Source organism: Muscardinus avellanarius (genome assembly GCF_963383645.1).
Source record: "Muscardinus avellanarius genome assembly, chromosome: 20".
Taxonomy (NCBI): Eukaryota; Metazoa; Chordata; class Mammalia; order Rodentia; family Gliridae; genus Muscardinus; species Muscardinus avellanarius.
This window is the reverse complement of record NC_137806.1, coordinates 2238756-2250951: the sequence shown is the minus strand read 5'-3', so window position 1 is coordinate 2250951 and position 12196 is coordinate 2238756. Positions and strand designations below refer to the sequence as shown.

The window sequence follows — 12196 nt, the reverse complement described above, 5'->3', positions numbered from 1 at the left end:
CATTCATTGGATGGATGGATGGATGGATGGATTTATTTTTGTAGTACTGGGAATTGAACCCAGGGGCATTTTAACTCTGAGCTACACCCCTAGCCCTACTTTGTTTTTATTTTGAAGCAGGGTCTCGCTAGGTGGATGAGAGTCTCACTACTTGATCAGGCTAAAGGTACCACACTGCTTCACTCAGAGATAGATTGACCCCCAAAGACCTCGTGTAGTAGCGTTTAGATTTGATACAATCCAGGTGCAAAGTTTGTGATCTCATCAGCAGATAAGTCACTGTGATGGGTTTACAAGATGGTAACCTAGGCTGTCAGGTGTGGCTGGAGGGGATCCCTGAGAGCTACTTGGCAAAGCAAGGTTTGATGAAGCCCTAGCCAGAGGGCAGGGAACAGAACAACTAAACAGACTTGACCCACCTTTGCTTTTACATTATAAATCTTACCCTTCACTGGATCTTCAAATAATGCCAGGAAATTGTTATTGATTCCTATTATTGACTCAAATGCAGGGTGAGCATGGTATCAATCTTTGTGGAAAATTTCACAAAAGAGTCATTTTTCAAATGAATCTAAAATTTGATACAATTATGTTTAAATAGGAACTAACAGAAGCAGATCAACATAAAATCAATGGACAGTACCCAGAAAAAGTGTCCTTGAGGTATTAAAACTAGAAGTCTACGTGTGGTGGCACATGCCTGTGAACCAAGTCACTCAGGAGTCTGGCACAAGAGGTGCCAAGTCTGAGGCCCCTGGTCAACTTCACGAGACCCTGTCACAAAGCAAAATAAAGAAAAAGGGCGGTGAGCGGAGCTCAGTGGTGGAGGACTTGCCTAGGACGTGTGAGGCCCTGGATTCAATCCCCAGTAGAAGCAAAATAAAAAATAGCAGTTAAAGAAAAAAAATTAAAATTAAATGAATATATTCATGTGAAGCTAGAAAGAAATTTGGAAATAAAAGACTTCAAGTAAAGATTTGTGTGTGTGTATGTGTGTGTGTGTGTGTGTGTGTTCATGAAAATAAAATGAGTAGACCAAGTTAAAACAGATTTGCAAAAATACTATTGAGTATTTAATCCGAATTCTTCCAATTAAACCAACCCAAGCATGCGGCGAATATTCAAATGTTGTTAATTTAATGTTCTTACAGAGTAAATTTACAGCAGCAAGAGCGATTTCCTACCCATCTAGACTTGGGGACTTCTGTCCTAAGCACCTCAAGGCACTCTGTATTCTAGCATGGTCTAAACTGATACCCGAAGGCCCAGGCTGACTTGGGATTTCATGGCTGACCCGGAACACTGAGGTCACATGGTCCAATGCCTTTTTTTCATCCCTATTTGAATTGGGCTGTGATCAAATCCACGATTAAATAAAGTGCCCAAAGACCTCCCATTAATTCAGGTCAGGTTAGATTTTGTTTCTCGATTTGTTTTTTTGGAACTGTATTGCTTTCCAAATTTAATTTTCTTAGCTGGAGATTAGAAACTGTAGACCTAGAACGGTAAAATGTGATGGCGAAGTTAGAGGAACTTTTTATTTTACTTTTACTTGTCTGTAGTTTCTAAAACAAATCTGTGCTATTTATAGCCAGCTCCTAATAGGATTAAGAAAGGAGGAAGGGAGTCACAGAGGAAAATTCTACCTTCTCTGGGGTGAATTCAACATGCTCAAGGCCCAGCAAGAAGCGCGTCAAAGTTATCTGGGAAAAAAGTCAACACAGGGCGCTGAGTGGTAAGGAGAGGACGCCAGGGAGGGCAACAGCGGGCAGGGCTGGCTCTGCAACCACCGCTGTCTCTTGCTACCGAATAACGATCCCCGACAGGCCCCCGGCCTGCTCCACGCCTGTTGATGCGCGCTCAGATCAAAAGGCAGTCTCCATGTACACCTCCACACCGCACACACACAACCACGGGAATTCTGTGATAATGAGGGGTCAGGCAGAGCCTCCGTGGTAGGAAGAGCAGGCATTTTAGCTCATGTTTCCCACGTCATTAGGACTAACAAAAGGTGTTTTATTTTCTTCTCTATACATTAATAATAAATTCTGATGGATCGTCTCGGTGAGTTTCCCTGTAACTGAAAATGAGCCCAATGAGGAGGATTTTATAGAGAATAAAACCCAAGGGGCGAGAGCTGGACTTGTTCCACTTCTGCTGGTCCTGGCATGCACAATGGAGACTGGAGAGTCCGCGGCCCGCCTGGGTGCCAGACGCTGCTCCCTCAGTAGCTACCGATGGTCGGTCCAGGGACTAAGGAGACCTCCTGTGAGTAAAGCAGCCTCTCCTGACCGAGCCTGCGGCGGCTCTCAAGAGGAGATGCCTCTTCAGCCCCTAGCATTTATTAAATCTACTATGCCCAGGTACTATGCTAGGAATGGCTACCGCAACGGTAATGGCTAAGTCCGTGGGTGCGTGCCATGTCGGACTCCGTTCCGTGCGCTTTGTGGGTAGAACCATTTAATCTGCACGACAGTTCGATGGAGACTGCTCAGAGCTGATGCTCCTTCCCTACGTCTCCTGCTTCCACGGGGAGGAAGGGCCCAGCAGCAGCGAGCCCCTCTTGCCTTGAACTTCAGCCCCAGAAGGTGCCTTCTGAGGGCATCTCTGCTAATAAGGAAAGGGTTCCTCCAGACTGACATGTGTGAACACACACACACACACACACACACACACACACATCTATAAAATGCACATATATACACACATATATAATATACACATATATATCATACCTACACACATTTATATACACACTTATTTGTGGGTACTGAGGATGGAACCCAGAGGCATTCTACCTCCAAGCTACACCCCCAGCCTGTTCTTTTTATTTATTTATTTTTAACTTTGAAACAAGATCTCACTAACTTGCTGAGGTCTCACTAAGTTTTCGAGGCTAGCCCTGAACCCGAGATCCTCCTATGTCAGCCTCCCAAGTATGGCTCCACAGGCCCTGTGCACAGGCGCCATTGTGGTTAATCTCTACACTACTGAGACTCCTCTGAAGAACCGGTTCATTATCACTGCGGCTCACACAGATCAGGAGATGGGGCTCCGAGATAACACTGGAACCGTCATTTGGATCAGTGAGCTGGAACAGAGATTGGGACTCAGAGAACCTGTTCCCAAAGGCACTCTGGTTTCCAGTTCACGCCACCATCCGCTCTAGGCTGGGTGATGTTTGTTTGTTTGTTGTGTGTGGTGCGTTCTAGGAATTGAACCTAGAGGTGGTCTACCACCGGTCCACCTCTGATTTGTTTTTGAAACAGGATCTTACTAAGTTGCCGAGTCTCATTAAATTGCTGAGGCTGGCCTCAAACCTGTAATCCTCCTGTCTCAGCCTCCTAAGTACTGGAATTACAGTACTTGGTCTGGCTTGGTCTTGTTTCTAAAGTCAGTTGTTTAAAATATTATGTCAGAGTCCTGTCCACACAGGTAGAAACTGGAACATCCATTCATTAAGATACTATTGCATTTTTTCATTATTAAAACAGACAACCACATCAAAGGCTGATTTTTAAAAATCCTCAGTGTTAATGGGCAGCAGAAAAGGAGGCACTGGGCTTAGGATGTGGACATACAACGCACCTTACAATCCACCATCTCCACTTAGGAAAAGTCATTTAAATTATTCTCCGCCCAGGCATCCTATTTAATGCTTCTCTCCCCTTCTGTCACTCTTCCTCCAAGTCCTGAGCACCTCTCTTCTCCCCAATCTCAGATGCCTTTGCTTTATTAACACCAAATCAGTTCACGACATGTGTGTTACTGTCCAGATGGATTAGTATTAAATATCTTTCGCCGAGTTGCATTAATTTCTTACGAGCTCACCTGGAAAGGCAGATTCAATTCTCCAGCTTTCGTATGGAGGTCGATCTGTGCCAGGCTCCACTGAGATTCAGAAAATCCGATTATGTCACTTTGCTTTTGCCAATTTCCATCCAGTGATGTTCTTGTAAAAATTGAGAGACGGGAAAGCCCAGACAAATGATACCGAAACTGAACCTGTTAAAAAACATTTTGAATGATAAAAACATTTCATTCACCAACCTGTAGCTATTCTGTAATCCAAAATATTCCAAACTCCTTTGGTGGTAAGAATAATTTTCTCAGTTCTTCTTTCTTCCAAGTGTGCAACCCAGGAAATACTAAATAATAGTTGCTCCCCCCCCCCTTACAAAAAAGCTCAAGGCAGATATATAAACCATTTTCTTATTGTTGTTGCTGCTGTTGCTGTTGTTGTTGTTGTTATTTATTATTATTATTATTATTATTATTATTATTATTATTGTTATAATTCACTGGGGAATGAGTCTAGGGACCGTCTACCTCTAAGCTACACCCCAAGCCCTTTTTAATTATTTTTGTTTTGAAACAGGGTCTCTTTGGATTGCTGAAAGCCTCATACATTGCTGAGACTGTCCTTGAACCTGCGATCCTCCTGTCTCAGCCTCCCAAGTACTGGGACTAAAGGTGCACATCACCATGCCTGGCTCAAATCATTATTTTTAGTACATGTTGAATGAGGTCTATACAAATGGGACACTAACATACAGCTGACTAAGGTCACCCCCATGGACTTGTTCACCTTGGTGGGCACCACTTGGCTGCCAAGGAAGTTTGCCATGGTTCTTCTCTTCTGTTTTGTACAATTGGCAGGAATGAATTATGATTAAAAATAATCACAAAGCTTCTGTTGCTATACATGCTCTGTGCTGTTTCAAACAACGAAATAAGAAAAATCAGCCTTGAAAAAATGCCCCATTGGGTAAAGAAAAGTTTGACTGGAGTCTTTTCATTAATTTCTTCTGTTGTGATATTCTCAAACTATATAAAGGCCCGTGGGATACTGTCCATCAATAACTTAAGCCAGGTAAGAAAGCATCCTCTCTGAGACTAGAGGAACACGACCATATCACTTCCTAATAACTGCTGATGTTGACAAGCTGAAGTTCTGGTGGCTAAACTATATTTTTAAAAAGAGCGAGGCCTGGCGGTGCACGCCCGTCATCTCGGTAGTTGGGAGGCCGAGGCAGGAGGAGCCTGCGTTGGAGGAAAGCCTCCACAGCTTGGTGACACTCCGTTTCAAAACAAGTAATAAAATAGAGATAGGGTTGTAGCTTGGAGAATTAAAAGTGAGATTTTTAGGAGAAGATTTCGTATATAGGACAAGCTCAACTCTGCCGAGACCGCTGAGTATAATCGTATAAATGTAAAGTGCCATGAAAAAGTGAAATGGGACAAAAATGGTTGCCAGGATACCAATAATATCAGTGTCAATGTTCAAAGGTGCTCAAAGGTGCTCTAATTTCATAATAACACACAGCAATTATTGAGATACAAACAACTGTATACATTGGTTTTATAGTATGGGTCCAGCTTCCCTTGTCTTTTAGCTCTTGGTCACTATCCGATCAGTAAAAAGCTTAGGAAAGCCTGGCACGGTGGCACACACCCGTAATCTAAGGACTTGGGAGGTCGAGACAGGAGAATTTCAGGTTTGAGGCCAGCTGCAGCAACTCAGCAAGGCCCTCTACAACTTGGTGAGACACTGTCAAAATAAAAACAGTAAAGTCGGCCAGGCATGGTGGCGCATGCTTGTTATCCCAGCATTCAGGAGGCGGAGACCAGAGGATCACAGATCGTGGGCAGCCTCGGCTACTTAGCAAGACCTTTCACTACTCAGAAAAACCCTGCTTCAAAAAATAAAAAAAGTTTCTGGGCGTGGTGGCGCACGCTTGTCATCCCCGCGCTTGGGAGGCAGAGACAGGAGGATCGCGCAGGTTCGATGCCAGCCGTGCTGGCTTAAGAGACCCTGTTTCCAAATAAAAATATAAAAAAATAGGTGTCTGGGAGTGTAGCCCGGAGGTAGAAGGGCTTCCATGAACCCCAGTACCACCAATAAATAAATAAATAAATAAATAAGACTAAAAAGTAGGACTGGGGGGCGTGGCTAAGAGGGAGAATGCCCCTGGGTTCAGTCCCCAGCACTACCAAACCACTGCTCCTTCCATGGCAGCAGTGGCTGGGACGTGGCGTACATCACTGGCTCGGTCTCCCATGCTTAGTGAGCACATACTCAGGCCCAGCAATGAGCCAGCCCTAACTAAGTCCCTCAGAAGCTCGAGGACGTGCCCATGGAATGTCTCTAAGAAGCAAGTTCAGACCCTGCAGCCATTTTTCTTCTTCTTTTCACTGACATATGGAGAATTTTGAAAATGGCGTACATTCCGGCTGTGCTTGGTGCCCTCTCCCTCCCCACTTCCCCTCCCGCCCATCGCAACAGTGAGTGTCCAGGTCAACCATGCTATATTGACATTTTTACACAAATTTTGATGTAGCTCCTTCCTTAACCAACCTCAGCCTTCTTCCTCTCCCATCCTTCCATGTTAGCTTTGCTGAGGTTTCCCCTCCATTGTCTGGAGGCCCTCTGGTATTCCTAACACTCCCTCGTTTGGGCACATTAGAGAAAACATAAGTCCCTTCTCTTTCTGTGCTTGGCTTATCTCACTTAACATAATGTTCAAATGTCAAATGTCAAAATATCAAATGTCAAATGTCAAAAAGACAAATGTCAAATGTCAAAAAGACAAATGTCAAAATGTCAAAGACAAGGCCCAGAAGAAACAAAATTATTATGTTTTTTTCTGGTACTGGGGTTCCTGGAAACCCTACTACCTCCAGGCTACACTCCCAGACCTATTTTTGTACTTTTTAATTTGGAAACAGGATCTCTTAAGCCAGCGCATCTGGCTTGGAACCTGTGTGATCCTCCTGTCTCCGCCTCCCAAGCGCGGGGATGACAAGCGTGCGCCACCACATCCGGCTCACAAAATTCTTATCATTAGATTCAAAATAATTCTTTTCCACGTTGCAATGTGCTGGAGGTTCTTTTTATCCTTGGGCATTTGTGCTGTTGTCCTGTTGTATGCGAGGATATCAGTGTATTAGGTGGCTCATTTATTTCACTGTCGGGATCAATTTTAGTGATGAAAGTTGACAAAAGTGTTTCAAATGTTACTTTAACTTTTTATTTTTAGTTCAAAACAAACATTCTCCATTCCAATTTGCTACACAGGTTTTTTTCAATGTCTCCTTAATTGCCATCAACTAATAAAAATTATGTCTGATTGTCCATTTCATTTCAGATATTTCCATGCTCGCTACAATTCAGATCTTGACAGGTAAATTAGAAATGTAACGTCAGATGGAAGTGTTTAATTAAATGCCACAGAAAGAGGGGACTCACGTTCCCCAATTGCAATTAAATTTTAGATCTCTGCTGTAAGTTTCACGTGTTCCCAGCTTATAAATATGCAAAACAGAGCTTTAAACCTAGTTGTACAAGAGATGTGCATGCCCCATAAGAATTCCAAACTGTCAATCTGTCGCTCAGTACCTCGCCAGTGTGAGGCTATTTTAAACAGGGTCCTAAGCATACATGCCGATGGGACCTACATTCAGTAGGAAAAGAGCTTGGAATTTGTATTTAATGTACTCTTTCAACAGAATTTGAATTGTGAAGACTTAAACTCTTTAGCTTATTATAGACCAAGAAATCTCCCAGAGTCTTCTCAAATTTAATATTATTAAGAGGGAAATCAGTGAACAAAAATTCATGTGGCTGTGATGTGGGTACTTATCCAGCAAGCCAAGTCTGTGGCTCTTGGTCGGATACACACTGATGGTAAGACTCTAGGTCGTAACTCAGAAGCGTGGTTTCTCTTGGAATTTCTCCATGAAACCTATCACAGGAATTTGTATTCACCAGGTGTTCATATTATACATATTACAGAAAGAAGGAGGAGGAAACTGGCCCAGTGGCACACACCTACGATCCCAGTCCTTGGGAGGCTGAGACAGGAGGATCACAGATTCAACTCCAGTTTCGGCAACTTAGGAAGATCTTTAGTAACTTAATGAAACCCAATAAAATATAGAAAGGCCTGAGAGTGTAGCTCAGAGATATAATGTCCCTGAGTTCAATTCCTAATACCCAAGAAGAAGGAAAAGAAGGAGGAGGAGGAAATGAGTAGACTATTAGTATTTAAGTGTCTGTAAATGAGAGAGAGAGAGAGAGAGAGAGAGAGAGAATTACTTGCTATCAAAGAATACATGAGTTGTCCTCAGAAAAGAGACTTTAGGTGAGAAGAACAGAAAGAAAAACAGGGACATCTAAGTATATTAAATATAATGACAAAGATATGGAAATAGTATGGTTAGTCAAATGTAAATTAATTTAAATTTAATGAAAAATGTATTTTCTCAGCCATTTTCCTTGCATCTTAAATGCTCAGCAGCTACACTTTGCTAATGACTACCGTATGGAACAAAACAGGGAATTTTCCATCCTTGGAAGAACGCTGTATTAAGAAGAGGTGCCCTGCATGTAGGTTAAAATTATACTCACTGCTCAAAATGTATTTACTACTTACCACTTTTAAAGGGAATCATATATTTTTAATGCCTGATTCATAAAAAGCAGTTAAATAAATGTTAATATATAAAACCTGGTTTTTCTACCTTGGATTCTCACTAAGGCCCATTTAATTATAGCATGACTGTTTGAGAACCTGACTCACGTGTTCGAGAGCTTTTTATATAGCCAAAAAGCTTCCAACAGGGTGGGAGTTTGGGGTTTAATTCCATTTTTATACAAATGGATAAGCACTTTTCCCAACACCATTTGTTGAAAAAGGTATCATATCTCCAACATATATTTTTGGTATCTTGTCAAATATCAATTGGCCATGGTGGCACGCCCTTGTAATCCCAGCATTTGGGAGGCTGAGACAAGAAGATTGTAGTTCACGGCCAGCCTCAACTACTTAGTGAGGCCCTTTGCAATTCAGTGAGACCATGTTTCAAAATAAAGAATAAAAAATAGGGCTGTGGGTGTAGCTCAGAGGTAAATGCCCCTGGGTTCCATCCCAATATCGCAAAAAAAAAAATAAAAAATAAAAAAATTTATATATATATATATTTACTTTATATCTATTTATATATATTTACTTTATATATATTTACTTTATATATATATATTTACTTTATATATATTTTTTACTTTATATATTTTTTTACTTTATATATATGCATATTATAAATATATATATTTACTTATATATATTTTAACTGGCTATAAGTGTGTGGATTGTTTCATATCTTCTCTTGTGTTTCATTGGTCTATGTGTCTGTTTTGTGCCAATGCCATGATGTTTTAATTTCAATCACTCTATAATATAATTTGAAGTCAGGAATTGTGATGCTTCCTACATGGTTCTTATTGCTGAGATTTGCTTTGGCTATTCTGGGTCTTTTGTTTTTTCCATATGAAATTCATGATTCATTTCTGTAGGTCTGTGAATAATGACATTGCCATTTTGATAAGGACTGCACTAACTCTGTAGATCATTTGTGGTAGACTAGTTATTCTGATATTTATTCTGCCTATCCAAGAGCATGGGAGATCTTTCCATCTTTTAAGATCTTCAAGTTTTGCCTTTAGTGTTTTTAGTGTTTTATAATTTTCATTGTAGAAAATTTTGCCTCCTCATTAGACATTTCTAGGTATTTCATTTTATTTTCTTGAGGTTATTGTGATTTTTTTCTAGATTTCTTTATCAGTGGATTTGTGGTTGAGATACAAAAAAGCTACCAATTTTTGTAGATGGATTTTGTATTCTACTACTTTGCTGAATTTGTTAAGGTCTTCTAAGTATATAAAATTAGACAAGAGACTTTAACTAGAGCAGGGCAGAGGTCCAACTCTCAAACATAGAGGCGTTGTAGAAACTTCCTCAATAACACACTCAACGCTTAGAAACGAGAATTAATAAATCAGATGGCATTAAATTAAAAAGTTTCAGTTCAGCAAAGGAAACCAAAAAGGGTCTAAAGAGAAAGAGTATAGAATGGGAGATGATCTGTCAGGTACTTCTCCATTAGAAGCCTAATATTCAGAATATACAAAGAACTTAAAAAACACTAAAAAACTCAATCAAGAAATAGACAACTGAGGTCCTGGCGTGGTGGAGCACACTTGTAATCTGAGCATTTGTGGGGGCTGAAACAGGAGGGTGGCGGTTTGCAGATGGCCTCGGCTACTTAGTGAGGCCCTTTGCAACTCAGTGAGACCCTGTTTCAAAATAAAGAACAAAAAATAGGGCTGGGATGTAGCTCACAGGTAGAATGCCCCTGGGTTCCATCCCAGTACCACACACACAAAAAAAAAAAGAAATAGAAAGTTGAGCTAAATAGATATGTCACAAAAGAAGAAATACAAATACCAATAAATATACAAAAACTATTCAACACCATTATCAACCAGGAAGATGCTGATCGGAGCTCCACTGAGATTCTATCTAATTCTAATCAGAACAGCAAACATCCAGGCGTCAAAAAACAATACATGCTGGCAAAGATGTGGGGAAATTTACACCGCTAGTGGGACTGCAAATGAGTACAGCCTCTATGGAGATCACTGTGGCCATTTCTCAGAAAACTGGGAACGGCACTCCTGGCTATCTTTCCAAATGCACAGAAGTCAGAACATGCATCTTCGTGTTTATAGAAGCACGTGTCACGAGAGCCAAATCATAGAGCCGGCCCAAGTGTCCATCAACAGAGGAATGGCTTACAAAGTCACGGGCAATACACAGAATGGAATTCTACTCGGCAGAAGTAACAAAGCTACGCCATTTGCAAGAAAGTGATGAACCTGAAGAACATTGTGTTAAGTGAGATTAGCCAGCCACAGAAAGTGGAGGCTCATATGTCTCCTGTCATATGTGGAAACTAGGGAGTAATGGTGATACGGGAGGGGCTTTAGTCAATGGAGAGACGAAGGGGTCTCCAGGAGGGTGGGGTTGCATTAACAAAGGAAACACTTCCACTGACGTCGCGTGCACATTGCGCCAATCTCCGTATCATGTAGCAGACCTTGAGAAAGCTCGGTCAGGGGACCCGCAAAGGCGCAGATCCCCCACAAGGCATGTTTAGCATTTTCTTCTTCAAAAAATTGTTTTAGGATTATTTGGGTCAATATGTATAATTGGAATTTTATGTATAAGCATTATAACTAAAACTGATGGGCAGCGGCTTGTGAAAGACTCAGGCAGCAAAGTTTTTTTTTTTCCCAAGGATAAAGTTTGGGCCCAAGATTAAGTTCAAACTGACCTTAGTTCGGGCCAATATATGATTAAGTTCAAGTCGGCCTTGCGAAGTGACACAAAGCACACTTTCTATGATTATTTAAATGTCTGGCACCCTGCCCTGAAGTTCGTAAAACCCTTTTCCTGTCCTTGGAGTTCCTGCTTTCAGGGCTATGCCTTGCTTTTTCTGCCAAAAAGGAAAATTAAAAATTGTATCAAATCCTGAATAAAGCGGAGAAGCTTGAACCTGGTCTCCTGTGACAGCATCTTCTCTCATTCCACCTCCTCGACTCTCCTCTCGCCGACACAGGAACCTCGACTCTTGCTAGGGCTGGACCCCGGCAGAGGAGGTGGTGAGGGACCCGGGGGGGCTGATCAGTGCTGTACATGTACACCACCATCACTGTGAACCTCGTTATGATGGGAAACTCCAGGGCCAATAAAAGAATAAGTGTGTGTGTGTGTGTGTGCGCGCGCGCACGCGCATGTGTGTGTACGCGTGTGCGTGTGTGTGTGCATCTCTTAACAGCGCAGGGAAGGAGAAACTGAAACTCTACATATTTTTATTCTCTTTCATCATCTTCTGGTTTTACATAGAGATAAGAGACAGAACAAGAACTTTACTGCAAAAGAAAGGGACGTCGTCAAAGGTGACTTTTGCCCGTCATTGAACATGGGTGAGTAACTAAATTGGAAAGGGTGTGATATGCTCAGCACTCTTTGTTCTTTGGTCTCAGAGGACTAGCTTTTTCTGCAAAGAAGTAATGAGGCTTTTGGATACTTAATTTTGTGAAGGACACCCCAGGTCATTATCTAGAAATTTAAAGTGATTTCTTTCTTATTTCTTTGTCTTCTCTTCTTATTTGATTTGGTCTACCTCTAATCAAAACTCTCCACTCAAATATCCCACCTCTTTCCTCATCTCTCCTATGGTGTCTGCGCCCCTGGCTGCCCCTGGCTGCCCCAGCTCAGGGCTAGATCAGACCATCAGGCACTCTCAAAGCTGTAGCCCAAACTCTCAACCACTGCTGCCTTCCTTGGGTAAC

General features: G+C 41.8%; 1 protein-coding gene across 1 annotated transcript in view; it reads right to left on the bottom strand.

Annotated features, from left to right (window-relative positions):
* MALRD1 (MAM and LDL receptor class A domain containing 1) overlaps positions 1 to 12196 on the bottom strand; it is a gene marked incomplete at both ends in the record, with an annotated part of 671257 nt that overhangs the window by 550020 nt on the left and 109041 nt on the right. Inside the window, one exon of the mRNA XM_080717079.1 lies at positions 3832 to 4005. Within this exon, the coding sequence (XP_080573205.1) occupies positions 3832 to 4005 (174 nt within the window). The remainder of the gene's footprint in view (positions 1 to 3831; positions 4006 to 12196) is intronic.